Source organism: Palaemon carinicauda, chromosome 8 (assembly GCF_036898095.1).
Source record: "Palaemon carinicauda isolate YSFRI2023 chromosome 8, ASM3689809v2, whole genome shotgun sequence".
In the NCBI taxonomy this organism is placed as follows: domain Eukaryota; kingdom Metazoa; phylum Arthropoda; class Malacostraca; order Decapoda; family Palaemonidae; genus Palaemon; species Palaemon carinicauda.
The window spans coordinates 117,174,848-117,195,699 of record NC_090732.1 but is presented as its reverse complement, the minus strand read 5'-3'; the positions used below and the strand labels follow the sequence as shown (position 1 = coordinate 117,195,699).

Here is a 20,852-nt window from a genome sequence, read left to right as displayed (position 1 = left end):
TATAAACTGCATAATTATATTGTTTACATCTATCTATATATATGTTTTGAAGATGTAAATATCATTCAAGGTTAACTAACTGTTAGTTTGTTCCAACAATAATTATTTCAGAATTCAGTATTGTCATTGATATTTTATTGATTTAAGAAATGAAAATTTTATGCACTACCTTTTAGATAGATTTCTGTATTCCAACTATGCAGAATGAAAGGAAACATTTTCAGCGATAGTCTTTTGAATCTTGATATACTCTTTAGTTATTTGATTTGTAAAGTGAAGTAAATACATTCACTGTGGATAGGATTACCAGCTGAATGTTCTTTGGTTCAGATGTTTAAGGATATACATGAGACAAAATTTACTGTTTCACATAAAATTTCATATATAGTAATATTTTTAAGTAGCAGTGCTTATCTATATTATCAAAGGTTAACATAGATATCAATTTCAGGTCATCATAAATTGGCAGATGAGCTGCAGCTGTTAGAAAGACAAAGAGCACAGACTGGCAGTATTGAGGGCCTTCACTTATCTTTGTCTGCATCTTCATCTAGCACACAGCTCTCTACTTCCACATCTACAGCCTCATCAACTTCCACTACCCCTGGAGCAACCCCAGCCTTTACATTGTCTGGTATAGTTCACCATTCACCTGATGTGTTCCTCCGGCCTTCACCACGCAGGTACGTTTTTGGAAAATAGAAATATATGATCCAGGTTTGTCTCTATAATTTTAGTTTTTAAAGTTGTAATGTATTTTCACAAATTCTACTGTATGTTGTATTTTGTTGAGAATTTTCATCAATTATAAGAAATTTATGTTGTACTCAAGGTTACTGTACAACTATGGTTGTGTCATTTGTACTTCTTTTGAATAGACAAAATTAGGGACTAAGCTAAGCATTATGTGTAGGATTTACTGACTGATGAAAAGTACAAGAAATAATTAAGAATGTGGAAAAAATAAATAGCTAGAGAAAAAGAGCAAAATTAGACAAAAAAGGCAGGGATAGGCAATAAAAATGATGAATTTCTGTAAATGAAGTTAATGAAAATATAAAAAGGGTTACAGAGAAGGCAATTTGTGCATGATTATACTGTATAGATAGCTAGTGGGTGAAGCTGTCAAAAGTAATGGGTTACAGTCTTTACACTAATACCTTCATCACCACATACAGTATAGTCCTAACAATTTCATGGAAGATAGTAAAAGGGAGAGAACTATGATTGACTGCTATAACCAATAGGAATTTGGATGTATGCAATTACTCTTCTATCGTTTGTTCCTATGTCTTTTAAATTAGGGATATGTCTTCAATGGCACTGGAACATGCAAAGGTTTAGCAGCAGAAGGGTCTAAAGTAATCTAAGAATTGGAGGTTCTGTGAGAGGCTTTCAAATCTGAAAGAAACACTATCAACACTAGACTTAACTTGGGGAGTTAGTTAGGTTGGCAACAGGGCTGGTAGGACCAGACTTCCCATTTTAAGTGAGGATATACTGGTTGTCTGAACTTTAACATAGAAAGTTAGCAATGCCAAGAGCTCATGAAGCTCATCACTATCAAAAGTTAGCTGATTGTGCAAAGTGTCTAAAGGTGGAGGCGTGTCATTATCATTGCCTAAAAATTTCACTCAATTTTTTTAAAGTTCAATTTTGTGGTTCAGTTTCATCATAATCGTCTGTCAACGATTTAATCAGTTTTTCTTTTTCATAACAGTGTAGTCATCTCTTCTAGCCATGTATAGTATCTTCTTGAATTCACCATCAATTTGTGAGAAACCCTTGAAATCATTCAAAACCTCATACCACAAATTTCTTTTACAAACATTGACATCTTGAGGCTGTAACTTGCCCATTACCCCTTTAATGAATGTAATGGTTGGTGATTGTAAACAAATTTTATAAGTTCATTACATTTGTGTCCAGGTCTGCATTAATAGTAGTCCTGATCATCTTGAAAACCTGCGGAATGTAGGAAACTTTTATGCACCTAATACAGTACGGCCTTTGTATGGAGGTTGCAGTACTGAGGTCATATTGGGAAGCATAAATTTGTCGTGAATATGCTCGTTTTTATTAGTGATATCTGAAGGTTGTCTGGGAACATTATATATTCAGAGCAATATAGTACCTGTACCTAAAAAAAACTTTTGTTCTCCCTTTTAAAAAGGAACCATACAATATTTTTGTCTTCCAAGGTCCAGGGGGATCTTGGCTCTGTGCACAACAGCTGGCTTTATCTTGTGGCTCATTACATTGCTATAAAGAAACCAGGTCAACCAATCTTTCCAAGCCTTAAACCAAGATGCATTCTTTACTTTTTGTCTATTTAGGTCCTACTAGGCATTTTTTTCTCCCCAAAAAATCTTATCATAATTAAAGACCTGCCTATGATTGTAACCTTCTCTAGTTACTTCTCTCAACTTTGCTAGATGCATCTGCAGATGTCAGTTCTCCTAGGATTTTTAAATTTTTCAAATAATTTCTCCTTTAAACTTATCCAAACAACCCTTTGAAATCTGTAATACTGTTACTAAAAAAAAATATTCATGAAGGCTTATGTGCCTTCCGTTTTACCACTTGGGAATCCTCTGCAGGTCCTCGATCCATAAATTTAAACTGCTTTCAGTTTTTACCAATACTTATCTTCAAGCTTACTTGTAATAGGAGATGCAATAGGGATACTTCCACGTATCTTGAAGATTCATTATTTTCCTACTTTCAGGCATCTTCAACAAATATCTTGACATTTTGTCTATTAAATGTAGAATTTTTCCTATCTCTGTAAGAGATAACATCCAGTGAACTCTCTTGGGCTTTGCACCAAGACTTAAATAAATTGAAATGCATTTAGAGACTCTGCTTTATAGTCCAGGGGTTCCCAAACTTTTTAGACCATTGACTCCATGGATTCCTAAATCCCTCATCAATCCCCAGAGATATATATTTATAAATAATTAAATGCACAAATACACAAATGATAATAACACAATAATAATTACTTTGTATTAAAAGGTATAATGTAATTTTTATGTTTTTATTGTCATTTCCCAGCTACTACTCCTCCCTGTATACTGTACTTAATGTGTGCACATAATGATTATATCATAATAGGAGACAGGCTTCAGAAATATTTTATGTAATATTGAATAAGTTAGAATACTATCCTTTTATTGAATTGTTTGATGAGCAGTAGTAAGGGCTTTGGTATTTGTGTTGAAGATTGGCATTCGGAAGTCACCACACTAGTCACTTTTATCTCTTCATCTGCTAGTTAGAACTACATTTGCATGGCTAAACCCGCTTCAGTATGTATGAGCAACTTATATCTTATCATATTTTATATATCTATAAATTGATCCCACCATTTATCTACCCCCTTTTGACCTGTTGGCCGTTATCAACCCCTCTGACCTGCCTCTCAACTCCTGATTTATACAGTAGACTTGGTTAACAAAATTTCCCTTGTTATGCTAATTAATGCTGTGGCAGACACTCGCAATATACGATATAAAGCTACACTCCAACCCATATAGGAAACCACACCATTATTTTTGTGCAGGGTAAAATGGATGGCTTGCGATATGCATATGTGTAAAGCCTATGCTTGAACTGTGTTGTTTAATGAGTAGGCGAGTTGGTGAGTGACAGGCAATTAAGTTTTTTTTGCAGTAGTATAGTACCTATTTGGTTGACTGCCTATCAGTGTAGGAAGCTGCAAGTGGCAAATTTATGGATGAAGAGTGGAAATTATTAACATTTCCAGTGGTATTTTCCTTTATGTGAATAGATGATGAATGAATTTTCTTTTTCACCATGTGCACAATTTACTTGAATTTTCATCTGGTACAGACCTGTTTACACATTTGCTACATTATTTTCTGTGTCTAATTAAGTGTTCATTTTTTATTTTCAAACTACAGTGCTACGGTTTTTTTCTTAATCTGAGTCAATTTGTAGCCTCTCTACAATGAATCTCGTAAGGGGTGTAACTTTTGACATCTGCTTGAAATTTAGAAAATTTAGATTACTGCATTTTTAGCTAGGAGAATGTCTATATTTCATGTTTCAATTTTTTTTATTAAAAACAATTTGTTTTATGAGTAAAACATACTTTTCTTATATTGACATAAGCGGATCTAGTCACTTTTTTGGGCTCAAACCATGTCGTCCTGATGGAAGGTTCCTATTGGTAGCTTTCTTAGGGATATTTGGCTACAATGATATTCCCAGAGAATTGACCTTTAGGTTTCCAGAATTCTAACTCCTGGCGCGAATATCCTTAAATTTTTCTTAAGGATATCGCATTTCAGGGGACGTATATCTTGATATGACACATGGCAATCTTCACTCCAAATAGCATTTTCGCTTGGAGGGGGAAAAGTGGCGAAACTGAAAGCTACCAATAGGAACCTTCCATCAGGACGACATGGGCATCTCACCCAAAAATAGATTTTTCGCTTTGCTTCAAAATCCGTTATGTAATCCTTCTCTTATCATCGTAAGTATATAATAAGTCTTTCTTCAAGAATATGAGGTAAAGATACTTATAGTAGTCTCCCATAAACTTCACATGGAGCATTTTCTTTCATTAAGGCTGGAAAAGATAATGTTGAAGAGGACAATGTAATTTATTTCTTTCAATCTCGTCTTGAAAGAACGTATGTTGCATTTCTGTAAGTTATATCAAAGTATTTCTTTGTCTGTTCATTTAAATATTTACAATTCTCATGTTATGGTTATACTGAATAATGCAAAAAGTGTCAGAGATGATAACTAAATATGTGTAAAGTGTAAAATCTGCCCAGAAAATACACAGAGAAATTTTTTGACTACTTTTTTGCTTATTGACGAATATATACCATTCATATATGAAAAGATAGGAAATGTTATGCTCTAAAAGTTTTCAGAAGGGTTTAGGAAAATTATAAAAATTTGTATATGAAAAATGGCAATCTTAACTATTATTGCCATTATGTTTGGCAAAAAAAAAAATGCATCTAAAAATTAGCAAGAAAATCTGTTCTATAAAATTTTTGCCATGAAAATTGTCTTTAAAATTATGGAAATCAGTTGAGGAATAAAAAAGTAGATTAAGTTTGCAAGGGCCCCAAAACAAAATGTTTCAATGGAAAAGAGTTGCACCCCTTAACAGTTTCATCTGTAGAATTATTTTCTCACAGTAGACCAGCTATGAAACTTAAAATTTTATAATCATACATGCTCAAAATTCCTATTTCTTATTAATAAACATCCATATAGTATGGTGAAAATAAGATGATTTTCAATTTGTATGAAAAAATAAACACCAAGTTTTCTTATCATAGTTTTAGATCTGGATGTTAGGTACTGGCAAATTTTGTTTTTTTATCTTGGTATTTGTAGGTGTGACTTCAAGAAGCAACGACATCTGAGTGTTGATTTACCTCTGAGCAGTGAAGATCAGTGTCGTCCAGTTGGATGCCCATCCCCGGTATCCTCATGGAGTGAAACATCAGCCCGAAGAGGAAGGCTAATTAAAAGACCATCAGTAGACTCTGGAATAAATCTAGCAAATGTGGACACCTTCAAAAGAGCGAGTTTAGACTCTGGCCTTGATGTTCTGCAAAAGTACTCACGGTGAGTCTTTTGAAGAAAATGAATATGTATTTTTGGAGTGATTTTCTATTGACTTTTAATGTCAGTTTTCAAGTATTTTTTGCATGTTTTTAGGCTAGTAAAAGTTGCTGATTATGAACTACATTGTAATAGATTGCAATTTCCCATTGATCAATAAAATATATCTTATCATAGCAGAATTATTGTTCTGTTTTGAAAAGTTTTTTTTTTTCACCAATGAGCATATTTAGAACACTAAGATCATGAGTTTGCCCTGGGCCAGCCATATTTTCTGAAGGCATTTCATTTCAATTTCATGTTTATCTTGAATTCAAATTGATTTTGATTAACATGTATTTCGTGTTGATTTATAGTTTTAGAAGTATTGTATTTAAATTATAAGTGAATTTTTAAAATAAGGAGGTTGTATATAAAGATGGTGCTTTTATCATATCTGCACCTTTACTTGTATTATTATTACAAGACCTCAGTGTGTGAACATAAACATAAAACAAATGTCTTGCATTTATCCAGTTAATGTTCATGAGCTCTTAAAAGGATTATGACATTTTAATTACTGACTTAATACTGGCGAATCCTTTCAGGGGTGAAGGTGCTAGTCCACAAGTTTCAGCGCCTTCCCTCACATTGGACAGTGCTGGTGATGATGTACTGGACTCTCCAATGCCTTTTCAGTTTACTCCAGGTAATTCATACTTTTAAATCTGCTCAATTTTAAGGAAATATTATGCTACATGCATCAAGCAACAAGCATACTTTATTTAACTAGGGTATTTTGTATATTTTTCATAAATTATCAAAGCTTGGTGCTTTGAAATTAAGGATGCTTTTTATCAAAGTGTAGACTGTCATGTTTGCTTAAAAATATTTATCCTTATGGCTTTTGGTATTTAGAAATCCCTTTCATAATATTATCTGTATTTACATGGGCATGAGTATAATTTTAATTACATTTTCTTTGAACTCAAAGGGTCTGTTTATGCATGTTTCTCAACTGAATTCTGGTTGAACCAATTTCTTTGTATTCTTAAAGATACAGTGCATAAATGCCACTTCCATATATTGTTTAGCACAGCTTTTTTTCATTGTTCTATTTTAAATTTTAGATAAATTTATATAAAATTAGTAATACAGTTACTTCATAGTGTTGGTCTGCTTCTGCAATTCATTAAAATCAGGTAAGCTTTATATGGCTAGTTTAACAATGATTTAAATATATTTCTTGAATGTTATCAATGTTGGGAGGGCCTCAACTTTTTCTGGTAACAAACTTCTGTAACAAGTATGGCATGATTGTCGCAGGTGCAAGCAGTCAGCTTCAGACTGAAGGGGAAGAAGAAGATCATTCATCTTTAAGAGGTAAGCTTCCTCATATGACAGACACATTAATAGCTTTAATATCAGTGTGATAGATTGAAAGTACCATAATTGAGTAATTTGCAGTATACTTCATTTTTAGAGCTGATACTAATCTGGTGGATTATTTTACAAGAAATATTTTATGTCTGTTTTGCTTCAGTTTTTTTTTTTCTTACAATTCAGTAAAATTTGATCACCAGTTTTTAATATAATGAAAACTTCACTAAAATATACTCACAGCAGTGAATAAAAATTTAAGCTTTTTAAATTAACTCTACATAGTATGTGGTGTAAGAATAATTTGCATGAGGGAGAATTGTGTAAAAAGAAAAATGATTAGATAGAGGAAGTATATAATTAAAAAAGGCATAAGAGATGAGGATAAGAAATCCTAGAAAGTGCTATATGGAGGGTATTAACCCTTTTACCCCCAGGCTCTTTGGAAATTTCCAACCCTTAACCCCCAGGAGGTTATTTTTTCCCAGCACATTTTGCAGTATATTTTTTTTTAAATTGCTCTAACAGCCTTAATTTTTGTCATAGAGAGGTCAGGTTGGTCTCATTCTCTTGGAAAATGCCTGAATTTTTTCAAAAAATTATAAAAAATATTGCAAAGACGTACCGGTACGTCCATGGGGGTAAAGGGATGGGTTTTGTGAAACGTACCAGTACGTCCTTTGGGGGTAAAAGGGTTAAGAGAATTATTAGACATAAAGGGCCTTAATATCCAGAAGTTTAAGTACATGCAAGATGGAAGTGAGTAATGTTGTGTGTATATAGGGTTTGATGTGCTGTGGGTGAATCATTTGTGTAAGAGTATGATGTTGCTAATATTGTGAAAGTTTTCTGCTTGGGGAATTTATCCATAGCTGAAATATGAATGTGGCAGAAGTGTTTTGTTTTGGATCTCTCTGTCAAGGGAAATAGCTTAATATTGGCCATTTTATTACAAGGCCTATTTTTAAACTTAAGGGGGCCGGCCGGATAATGATGGTTTTTAAGGACAGGACTTTGACATTCATACCAGTTAATAAGGTGACTTAGGACATCTCCAAATTCCATAGGATTTTTGCCTCTGACCTTCAGTTCTGCGACGCCAGGGCGATTTATCCTGAAAATGTGTGTTTTTCAAATTCTATTTCCACCCTTGATACTTAAAATTAATATTAAGACCTGGGATTACTACCCTATATAGACCTGATGTAGACCTCAAATAGAATTAAAAGTTTTTTTAAAAGTAATTTTTTTGCTAGATATGAATTTTTTCATTATGGTAAAAAAAAATAAACCCTATAAGTCAGGGGAAAAAGCTAAGAAAAAAATATGAATTTAAAAAAAAAAAAAAAGTACTCTATTTTATGGTTTTATGCTGTCTCCCTTAAGCTATATATAAAATTTCAATGCTATATCTTTAAAACTATAGGAGAAGATAGAATTTGAAGGTCAATAAGTATAATTTTGAGATATGGCTCTTGTAGGAGAAGGACACTCCAAAATCAAACCATTGTTGTCTAGTCTTGGGTAGTGCCATAGCCTCTGTACCATGATCTTCCACTGTCTTGGTTTACAGTTCTCTTGCTTGAGGCAACACTTGGGCACACTATTCTATCTTATTTCTCTAACTCTTGTTTTGTTAAAGTTTTTATACAGTAGCTTACATAGGATATTTATTTTAATGTTGCTACTCTTCTTAAAATATTTTATATGCCTGTTTTCCTTTCCTCACTGGGCTATTTTCCCTGTTGGAGCTGCTGGGCTTATAGCATCCTGCTTTTCTAACTTGGGTTGTAGCTTAGCAAGTAATAATAATAATACTGTAATAATAATAATACAGGCATTCATATATTTCTTTGTATATTTACAAAGACAATATTAATAAATCATGATTATTATGAATTTTATGATCCTTTTTTTGGATATTAATATACCAAAACAATGTTATTTATCATAGTTTAATCATAAATGAAGATCCCTTTGCTCAAAATCTTGCTTCATTAGGCAAGACGGTCACTCCTTCATCTCTCTCCTTCACTAACTCCGCTAATAACACCGATTTTACCCACTTCTGAACTCTTATTAGAGCAAATTTTCTTCTTCCTTATGTTAGCGAGATGTTGAAATTATCTTTTCCTCTTTGGCATGATGAAATTCTTGCCGAAACCAAGAAAAAGACGTAAAAATAAGTGAATGTCAGAGGTCAAACTCAAATGTGTACTCTCTATGAGGTTTATGCTAGCACTGAAGGCCAAAGGGTGTAATTACCATGTAATACTTCATCTTGTGACTCATGGAATCTATACAGATGCTATTGCTCACAATTTGTTTTATATTAAAATGTAATAAGTATCAAAATTTACGATAACAGAAGAGATACTGCATTTTATTATAGGGATCAATGTTTCGGGTTTATCGAGTTACTTTTACTAATTATGCTGTAACTATGAAAGTAAGAGGAATTTTTACAAAATATTTTGTATACGTATTATTCTCCATTGCTATATGAAGCTCAGTGAATTTTAAGGATTTTGTGTTTTTTGTCCCATACCCCATGTATTGGCATACCGGCCGGGCCTCCTTAAACAGGTGGAAATTAGTGGGTAATGTCTTAGATTTTTTTACTGAATTTCTAACTAATAGATTGCAAAGATTTGTTGTTGATGGGCATGATGGTGACTATATAAATTTAATTTCTGGTGATTCTATGGGTAGTGTCTGTGGCCCTTTACATTTTATATATGCATGATATGTGGTTTAGCCTTAATAACAAGCTTGTTGCTTATGCAAATGATGCTACTTTCTTTATATCGATCCCATCTGCAGTGTGGTAACAATCTCCATATGTAGATTGCCAGAATAGACATCTGCCTCGGAGTCCTGCAAATTCCAATATGTGGCTTGTGGGGTGGTTTTTTTGAGCAACCAGTCCCTTTTACCATTTCTTTGGTGAAAAATGTAAGATAATCCTGGGATGTCTCCAGAAGAATACCCTTAAAAGGTCTGGCTCCTTCTTACCACCTCTTCCCTTGACTATATTCTTGGATTCTTCTATAAGTTTGCCTTGTGCTGATTGCAACTTGGATTTCCTTTGGGATATGATGGAGAGGCTCTCTGTGTGGCATAGTTATTGACAGTTAACATCAGAAGGGCACCTTTGAATATCGGTTTTTATTTACTTCATGGTGGTAAATTGTTTGGAAAGCATTTTTTATGGCAATGTTCACTCTTCTGAATGATCTGCATAGGAAATGTTATAAAGTGCAGAGATTGTTTTATCAACACTTCACATGTTTAAGGATTATGCAACATCTTGCCCACGTAGTCATTCTTTAATAATAATAACAGGCTTTGATGAAATTATGGCTTTTCATGCATTCAAAATCAAGTACTGTACTCTACTCTTGAGAAATATCAGCTCCATGTTTGTCTCATCCTTCCAACATCTATACAAGATCTGTCAGATAATAAATTGGTTATGATCAAAATCTTCAGGTTTTTTTTCAAATGTAGATCTTTGTAGATTATGGTGATGTAAACAATTTGGTTTTGACAATACAGTAAAGTTAATTATTAGTTTGCCAAGAAAATAATATCTGGTACTGTTTCTCTAGATTACTCAAGTATTTTGGGGCAAGAAGCCATTGTTTCCTGACATTTAATGTTCTAATATAAGGCATTCTATATGTACCTTATGATTAAATTACCATAAAATCACCATCTATAGGTAAGGTATATGAAATTTGGTATTTAGAGAGGTAGGCATTTAAAGCTTGATGTTAATGAAAAGGCAAAGTTAGGCAAAGCTGTACAGGGGTTATAATAAGGAAGGATAACAATTTTCAGAGAAACCCAGTTTATTTGGGGGAAAATTGTATTGAATAACATAAATAGCCATTTTAATATTAAAGTGAATATTAAATAAACAGGAAGATTTTGGCAAATATTGATGAAGAAAGAGTCGAGAAAAAGTTGTAGAGGTATGGCAATAAATTTTAGAAATTAAATAATAGGTGAAGGCTAAACAGATGGATGGATTTATGACTTTGAGCTATATAGTATAGTTAGGACCTGTGAGGATTCAGCACCCAAATGCAACTGGAGGTACTCTTTGCAGTTACACTATAAAGTGAAAGGAGTATGCTAGAAAGGTGACAGGAACAGGGGTAAAGTAGTAGCATAATAGAATCTTTTGACTAAAATATAAAGCTTTTTATATTGGTTTTGAGTGAAAGTTATTTTGATTAATGTCATCTATATGTAGGGTAGAATAAGGGAAATTATCTTCTGAAGTGAGTTTTCTAAATAAATGTTGAGGAATTGCTGATGGTGACCCTTTAAAGTAAAATATTCTGAGGTTCTATTTTTCATGGCAACATTCACAATACTGTATCATAGCCTGCCTGTACCCACTGAATTAATCTCTACTTTTAAGCACAAATATTTTGACAGCTCTTCCATATTATCTTCATTTTCATGTCCTGATGAATTATCTAAAATGTTAATTACAGGCCTTCACTCTTTTTTTCCTCTTTGATGGGAACCATTGTGCCTACGCTAAGGAAGCGGCTTATTTCAGCATTTGAGGTACTAACACCTACATTCACAGCATTAGGGAAAACTTGTGATGCGCTAGTGGCCAAACCTACATAAGACCGATGTGAATTTCCATCTGAAACATGATGTAACCGATCAGCTTGCGCTGAACCTTTTAAGATATTTATCTAATATGGGTACCCTGTGTACCCTGTTCCACAGGAACCATAAAATGAGTACTGTAGTTCTCATGAACACTTACTTCACTGAACAGAGGGATATTAGGATCCAGGCTACCAACTCGGTAATCTACCATGGAGTCCAGTGGTCAAAAAGAGCAAATTGGATTGCAGGCTATTGAGGGTTTCACAGTAGGTGAAACTGAAATAATTCAAGGGTGCAAGGCTCTTAGAGAGGTGATCAATTCTGTCATGCGCTGTGCATCATCAGAACCTTTACTGACTGGTGCACTGTAACCACAAGACAAAACTAGGTGTTAGGCTAAGGTTTAAAAGTGAGAAGATTAGACTAGAATTTCTGCCTTTTTCCAAGACTCACTGGACTTTTTAGATTTAACAAAAGAAGCCAAAGAAGACGAATAGCTTAAGACTATCAAAGTCTAAAAACTCATTAATGGTTGTGGTGGCATCAGCATCCCCACTGTAATCAACTAGCCTAGTCTCCTCTGGAGTTTCCTCTGAACTATACTTTTTTATAAGAAACAGTAAAGCCTGCACATTCTTTACAGTGATTATCTAAATCAAAATACAGCCTCAGGCATGAGACACAAAGGAAATGAGGATCATGATTGCCCAGAAATAACTCCTTTGAATAATCTACACTGGAATTACTAATAAATCCAGAAGATATCCCTTATAATCATTAATAACCTAAATAACACTATGATGCTTTCATAATCTGAAGTAGGTAAACGAAGTTGATGAAAAGACTGAAAGGCAAAGCCTGTATAGTATACATATGTGAAGCAATATGAACATCAAGTGAGCATAGAAATAAAAAAAAAAAAAATATTAGAATTAAATTTTTTGACTGAGAATGATGTTTGAGACAATGTTTGTAGTTCCCAACTTTCAAACTAAATGTTCATTAGTCTTAGTCTTACATTTACTTTGAAATTCTAAACATCTCATATTACCTTAATCTGTTGTTATATCCCTAAAATGCTAAATAAAAGTACTAAGTTAAACAAATTTCTGGACTGATGTATCAAGGCAGTTAATTTTAGGAATATAAATGCAATGGTTAAAATTATTTAAGTCTTTATTTAGAAACTATTCTTTCAAATTAAATAGTAGGAAAATATATTCAGCAGTAAAGACTATAAGTGGCAAGTAGTGAGTGTATAATATTGCTACCAAATTATTATACCAGTATGTTCTTAAACTTTATAATAATTTTCAAAATTTTTGCAATATAATTTCATAATAAAAGAGTTACTGTATACAATTATTCAGCGTGTACTATATTTGATATATTATTGTATGGTTTTAATTATATTAGAATACTGTATAGGTTTGTAGATTATATTTTCATCTCAATTTAAAAAATATTGTACCATTTTGACCACTGAATTTTGTAGTGTAAGAAGACATATTAAAGTTATTGTATTGTTAATTGAATCTTTACAGTTCTTAAAAAAAAATCTATCTTAAACTTTTATGCTACAGGAGTGGACAGCAGTTATGCAAGTCGCCGAGAATCCCTTAGTTCAGAGATGGCAGGGCTTGCCACTCCCGATGATAGTAGAGTTCTCACTCTAGCAGAACAGATCATTGCTGCTCTTCCTGAGAGAATAAAGGTACTGAATTCAGCATTCTACCAAATTACTTTTGCTTTGGTTTTAAAAAAGAATATAGTATTCCAGTTACTATTTCAAATAGTAGTAAAGTATATTATACATACAGTAGCCTCTCGACTTTTGATAGTCTGCACTTCAAGAAATAACATACAGCTTAAACTTGATTATTCAAGATATTCCACCACCAACTGGAATTCCATTACATTTCTAGCTTAAAATAAATCTCCCTTTACATTTACCATTCAACATAGAAAAGATTTGTCACCAAAATATATCAAGTCTAATAAGATGGCTAAACAAGAACCACTTTTATAATGAAACCAGTAAGTACAGAATTTTGATTAGTTGAGGGATTACTCTTCTAGTCTTAGTGTATTGTAACTAATACTTATTAGTGTGTTGCAGCTTACCTTACATAGTGTTAGGAGTTATCTGGAATTCAATGACTGAATTATTCATAGCTGGAATGATACAGAGATTCCATTGTATTACTGAATATTAGAAAGGAATTGATAATTCAGTCCTTTATAAGATATTTGAGTTACGAATGAGATTGTTGATATTTGAACAATTGATATAAGGGATCTGATTACTTTGGTTAGCTAGGAACATCCTTAAATAATCCAGTGGTATAAAACTTTTATTTCATTTCGTTCAAACAGACTGATGGTGAGGAACTGATGCAGCTTGAGCCTAGCCCAGCAGTTCCAGACCCTCCCTCATCTGATTTAGATATGGAAGTGATATTGGATGAACCACCAGACACTACATCAGAATTCAATTTTGAGTTTTCAGATATATCATCATATAGGTAAGAGGAGAATGAAAGTTTTATTTTGTAAGGAATATTAAAATTTATCTAGGAATCTTTATCATCATAATTACAGGTAGTCGTCGACTTACAATAGAGATAGGGACTGAGAAATGGGTCGTAACTCGATCTGGACGTTTGTCGAACTCAAAATGTGAAGTTTCTGTTTGAGTTATTATGCTGTGTCATGATGCTGTAATCATCATGGTCATATTTTATCAATATTTTCTTAATGTATATAATTTAATTTTCTTGGTTTATAGGATATCATCTGCTTTAATAAAGCAATTTTTTATTCTACTTTTCAATTTAAGGAGCATTTTAACAATCAACTTTCACAGACTTTTTGTTTTGTTTACCTTCGGTTCTGTCTGTCTGTCTGTATAGATTGCCTTACCTTGTGTACCTTCGGTTATGATCAGCTGTTTTCAAGGTCCCACTACTTCACTGACAATATGTGCACATACGAATAACAAGGAGTGTCGTTTATATAATTTCTTAACATGTTCAAAATATCTTCATAATGAATATTACATCAGAACCAATATGTTATACAGTATGATGATATAGTTTTCATTGTGCGACCCCAAAATTTTAGCTCATAAAATATTCTATTTATCTCCGGTATCATGAGAGATCCTTTTCTGAGAAACCAAATTACAATAGATTAACCTCCTTTACTCCATTTCTTCATCACATTTTCTAGTTCAATAGGTTAAAGATAAAAGTTATAAAAGTGATGTAATAATCATTGGGTAGGCTCATACAGCTGCAAAAACAACCAAACAAAAGCTGTTTTGTAGCAGTTGTTTTGTTCGTATTTCAATCATCATATGATAGTAAAATTAATTCTCATAGTTGTTACAAACTTAAGTAGCTTATGTGACATATTTTTACATTATACCTATATTTGTTATGGAGAAAAGATAAAAAAATATACTACCATATATATGCAACAAGCTGTAGCTGAAGGTGAGAAACCAAATAATATTCATAGGCAATATTCTGTTTGGAATTGGGGAGTTGTGCCTCAAACTGGAGGAAACAAAAAGAAAAACTGGTGGGAACCTATAAATGTGCACATCGCCCAATTATTGTAAATGCCAAATATAAAAGATAATGTGACAAAGTGTCTGAAAAACATTTTTTTCAATATTTAACTTAGCCGGTGATTATAATAGCTGCAGCTCTGCTGCTCGACAGAAAACTCACGGAAAAAATCCGCCAGCGATCGCTATACAGGTAGGGGGTGTACTTCAACAGCGCCATCTGTCGTCCAGATACCCAGTACTCATTGTAAACAAAGAACTCAATTTTCTCTCTGTCGTGCTACCGGCAAGACCTACTAATTCGCTGTTGCTAACTGGATTTGTTTTCACAACTATTTGGTGAAGTACACTATTCTAGTTTTGAGCTTTCGCTGTGCAGGCTTTCTCTTCAATAAATCCTTGCATTCTTTTTTTGATTACGGATTATTTGTTGATGACTTTGGATAGTTTTTGAATTCCCCTTTGACCAATTCAAAATGGCTGACCCTTCTCAAGTCCCAAAATTCAGGAAGTGTAATGCTAGGGGCTGTTCAAGGCGTCTTCCGAAGGCCTCTATCGATCCTCACACTGTTTGTTCCAATTGTCGGGATAAAACCTGTATATTGGAAGATCGATGTGAGGAATGCGTTGGGCTTTCGGATCGAATTCCAAAAATATACACGTAGGCTAGAGAGAGATAGAGTCAGGAGAAGTTCCTCTCGTTCTGTTGAATTTTCCTCTCCTCATGCCCCACAACCTATTCCTTCCCCTGTAGTGGTTGCTCCTAATCCCCCTTCTGGCACTCAGGAACCTTCGATGGCTGATATGATGCGTGCCATCCAAGCTCTGGGTGAGAGAGTTGAGTCCCTGGCTAGTGACCGTAACCAGCTCATGGCGGACGTCAAGGAGCTGAAGTGTAAAAGTGCAGTGGGAAGTGATAAAGTGAGTGATAGTGTTGTGGATAATGTTGCACTTGAGGGTTCGTCTGTTCGTGCCTGTCGTCCTCCTAGTCCGGGACCTCTTGCAAGCTCCCAAGTCCAGGGGAGAAGCAATGTCGTACGACAAATGGGTTCGAGAGGCTTTAATCAGCGAACAGACGTTCCCTCCGTGGTTTCGGGCGTATCTACCCAAGATCGCCCCTACCACACAAAGACGAGAGAGCCCATTTATACCTCGTCTGCGGAAGAGGTTTCTCGCAAGAAACCATGGACCAAGGTCTCACGACCGTTAAAGGGCAAGTCGGTCCCTTCCGCGCAAGTCCAACGGCCCAGCTGTAGCCACTGGGTCAGTACGGACTCGCTGCAGTCTTCCGATGACTGCTCACCTCCTAAGAGAGGCAAAGCGGTACCGCCTCAGACAGTTACACCGTCTGTCGCCGCACCTGCTCCTGCAGACCCTAAGTGGTCTTTGCTGCAGAGCATGCAGTCCCAATTAACGTCTCTTATGCAGGACTTGCGTGCGGAAAAGGTTGCTGCTGCACCAGCTAGTACAGCCTCTTGCCTACAACCAACCACACACTCGGTTGTGCGTCCTGTGGACGCTGAGGCGACCTTCTTGCGCACTCCAGTTGAGAGAGTTCCGCCACCCATGCGTTCCAGTGTACCCTGCCAGCCGCATGTTGACGTTCAGCGACGCACGGAGCCTTCCGTTGACGTTCGCGAGGTACAACAACCGTCAGAGTTGTTTTGTTTTGACGCGGTGCGTCAACCTCCGCAACCCAGTGTGGTTGCCACTGCTCACCCACATCAGGCTAGACAGTCTGGAGTAGACGCTGTGCGTCCCCGCGCTGCTATGGTTGTTGCCAGCTCACAGACTGGACAACAGTTCCATGACGTTGCGTCCGGCTCAGTCACGCATGCACCCGTGCGACCGGACTCAGCTAACCAGCCGTTACATACTCTATTGCCGCTTCCTCCTCAATACTCGGATGATGGACTTTCGGATGATGATGGTGCTGCTCACGTTGATGAACCACATTCGGATCTTGACGAGCCTAAGTCCACGCAACCCTCTTTGGACTTTAGAAAGGTTTTAGCTCTGTTCAAAGAGATGTTTCCGGACCAGTTTGTGTCTGTGGCTCCGCGCTCTCCTCCGTCAGAGTTTGTTTTAGGTATGCCGTCATCTTCGCCTGCCTTTACTAGACTCGTCCTCGCACGCTCGTCCAAGAGAGCTTTACGAGTGATAGGAGAATGGATGCAGTCCAAAAAGAGTCTAGGGAAGACAGCCTTTACGTTTCCCCCTGCTAGACTCTCTTCTAGATCGAGCGTCTGGTATGCCACGGGAAAAGTTCTCGGCTTGGGAGTTCCTGCCTCTGCCCAGGGCGACTTCTCAAGTCTTGTAGACTCTCCCCGCAGGCTAGCCATGAGACGCTCTAAAATATGTTGGTCATCTTCGGACCTAGACCAACTTTAGAAAGGGATATTTAGAGCCTTTGAGGTCTTCAACTTTTTAGACTGGTGTCTGGGAGCTCTAAGCAGGAAGATCTCTCCGACAGAGAAGGAGACTTCCTTGCTCATCATGTCCTGCATGGACAAGGCCATACGTGACGGGTCTAATGAGCTTGCTGCATCGTTCGTGTCCGGAGTCCTCAAGAAGCGTGAGAACCTTTGCTCTTTCCTGTCAGCTGGAGTTACACCTTGCCAAAGATCCGAACTTCTGTTTGCTCCTCTTTCCAAGTGCCTCTTTCCAGAGGACTTGATTAAGGAGATTGCTGCTTCTTTGATACAGAAGGATACTCATGATCTGGTTGCGTCCTCTGCTCGCAAAGCCACCCCTTTGCCTACCTTGTCAGCTAGACCAAGGATGGACACTCCAGCGTCCCGATTTATTCCGCCCTTTCGTGGCAGAGCCTCCAGCAGAGGAGGTGCTCGTGCCGAAGGGAGACGTGGAAAGAAGAAAGAAACCAAGACCTTTAAAGGCAGAGTCTGACTGCCAGCTTCTTCAGACAGCAGTGGGAGCCAGACTCAAGAACTTCTGGCAGACCTGGAAGAAGAGAGGCGCAGATGCACAATCTGTGAAGTTGCTCAGAGAGGGGTACAAGATCCCGTTTGTACGAAAACCCCCTCTAGCAACGTCTCCCATCGATCTCTCTCCCAGGTACAGAGAGGAAGACAAGAGACGAGCATTGAAACAGGAAGTGTCTCTCTTACTAGAAAAGGGAGCGGTAGTCAAAGTCCTGGACCATTAAACCCCGGGCTTCTACAACCGTCTCTTCTTAGTGGCAAAGAAGACAGGAGGGTGGAGGCTGGTGCTAGACGTCAGTGCTCTGAATGTCTTTGTCACAAAGCAGCCGTTCTCCAAGGAGACCACAAAGTCCGTTCTAGCAGCGGTCAGAAGGGAAGACTGGATGGTCTCTTTAGACCTAAGGGACGCATACTTCCACGTCCCCATCCACCCAGACTCCCAACCTTTTCTGAGATTTGTTTACAAAAAGGTTGTCTACCAGTTTCAAGCCCTGTGCTTTGGCCTAAGCACAGCTCCTCTTGTGTTTACGAGGCTGATGAGGAATGTAGCCAAATTCCTTCATTTAGCGGACATCCGAGCCTCCCTCTATTTGGACGACTGGCTTCTAAGAGCTTCTTCCAGTCGTCGCTGTCTGAAGGATCTAAAGTGGACTCTAGATCTGACCAAGGAATTGGGTCTCCTTGTCAATTTGGAAAAGTCTCAAGTGGTCCCATCCCAAACTATTGTGTATTTAGGGATGGAGATTCACAGTCTAGCTTTTCGGGCTTTTCCGTCGGCCCCCAGAACAAGCCAAGCCCAGTTATGCATCCAGAACATGCTGAAGAAGGAACGATGTTCAGTCAAGCAGTGGACGAGTCTGATAGGGACACTATCATCCCTGGAACAGTTCGTATCGTTAGGAAGACTACACCTCCATCCTCTTCAATATCACCTAGCTTTTTACTGGAAAAAGGACAAGACGCTAGAAGCGGTCTCGATCCCCATTTCCGAGAAGATGAAGTCTTGCCTGACTTGGTGGAAGGACAGTATCAGCCTCAGAGAGGGTCTGCCCCTGGCTGTTCAGACTCCCAACCACGTTCTCTTCTCGGACGCATCGGACACAGGCTGGGGCGCGACATTAGACGGTCGGGAATGTTCGGGAACTTGGAACTCGAGTCAAAGGACAATGCATATCAACTGCAAGGAGCTACTGGCAGTTCATCTGGCCTTGAAAAGCTTCAAGTCTCTCCTTCAAGGCAAAGTGGTGGAGGTGAACTCGGACAACACCACGGCTTTGGCGTACATCTCCAAGCAAGGAGGGACCCACTCTATGACGTTGTACGAGATCGCAAGGGACCTCCTCACCTGGTCAAAAGGTCAAAACATTTCACTAGTAACGAGGTTCATCCAAGGCAACTTGAATGTCATGGCAGATTGCCTCAGTCGGAAGGGACAAATCATTCCAACAGAATGAACCCTACACAAGCATGTGTGCATGAGACTTTGGGCCACATGGGGCCAGCCAACCATAGATCTCTTCGCAACCTCGATGACCAAGAGGCTCCCAATATATTGCTCACCAATCCCGGACCCAGCAGCAGTTCATATAGATGCCTTTCTCCTAGATTGGTCACATCTAGACCTATATGCATTCCCTCCGTTCAAGATTGTCAACAAGGTACTGCAGAAGTTCGCCTCTCACGAAGGGACAAGGTTGACGTTAGTTGCTCCCCTCTGGCCCGCGAGAGAATGGTTCACCGAGGTACTTCGATGGCTAGTGGACGTTCCCAGAACGCTTCCTCTAAGGGTGGACCTTCTACGTCAGCCACACGTAAAGAAGGTACACCAAGGCCTCCACGCTCTTCGTCTGACTGCCTTCAGACTATCGAAAGACTCTCGAGAGCTAGAGGCTTTTCGAAGGAGGCAGCCAGGGCGATTGCTAGAGCAAGGAGGACATCCACCCTTAGAGTCTACCAATCGAAGTGGGAAGTCTTCCGAAACTGGTGCAAGTCAGTATCTGTATCCTCGACCAGTACCTCTGTAACCCAAATAGCTGACTTCCTTTTATACCTGAGGAAAGAACGATCTCTTTCAGCTCCCACTATCAAGGGTTACAGAAGCATGTTGGCAACAGTCTTCCGTCACAGAGGCTTGGATCTTTCCAACAATAAAGATCTACAGGACCTCCTTAAGTCTTTTGAGACCACGAAGGAGCGTCGTTTGGCTACACCTGGTTGGAATTTAGACGTGGTACTAAGATTCCTCATGTCAGAAAGGTTCGAGCCGCTACAATCAGCCTCCTTTAAAGATCTCACCTTAAAGACTCTTTTCCTGGTTTGCTTAGCCACAGCTAAAAGAGTCAGTGAGATTCACGCCTTCAGCAGGAACATCGGATTTTCATCTGAAACGGCTACATGTTCTCTACAACTTGGTTTTCTAGCCAAAAACGAGCTACCTTCTCGTCCTTGGCCGAAATCGTTCGATATTCCAAGCTTATCGAATATGGTTGGAAATGAACTAGAAAGAGTCTTATGCCCTGTGAGAGCTCTTAAGTTCTATTTAAGACGAACTAAACCTTTACGAGGACAGTCAGAAGCTTTATGGTGTTCAGTTAAGAAACCATCTTTGCCTATGTCAAAGAATGCTTTATCCTATTTTATCAGACTGTTAATACGAGAAGCTCTTTCACATCTGAGTGAGGAAGACCAAGCTTTGCTGAAGGTAAGGACACATGAAGTTA

The 20,852-nt window shown here is 37.4% G+C and overlaps 1 protein-coding gene across 5 annotated transcripts in view; it reads left to right on the top strand.

Moving 5' to 3' along the window:
- Positions 1–20,852, top strand: part of LOC137645853 (calmodulin-binding transcription activator 2-like) — a 142,446-nt gene that overhangs the window by 68,587 nt on the left and 53,007 nt on the right. For 4 of the 5 annotated variants that reach the window (XM_068378839.1, XM_068378843.1, XM_068378842.1 and 1 more), the window contains 6 exons: positions 452–683; positions 5,389–5,622; positions 6,207–6,307; positions 6,925–6,981; positions 13,200–13,330; positions 13,993–14,141. In XM_068378839.1, the coding sequence (XP_068234940.1) occupies positions 452–683; positions 5,389–5,622; positions 6,207–6,307; positions 6,925–6,981; positions 13,200–13,330; positions 13,993–14,141 (904 nt within the window). The remainder of the gene's footprint in view (positions 1–451; positions 684–5,388; positions 5,623–6,206; positions 6,308–6,924; positions 6,982–13,199; positions 13,331–13,992; positions 14,142–20,852) is intronic. The other variant, XM_068378840.1, reaches the window with a different exon arrangement.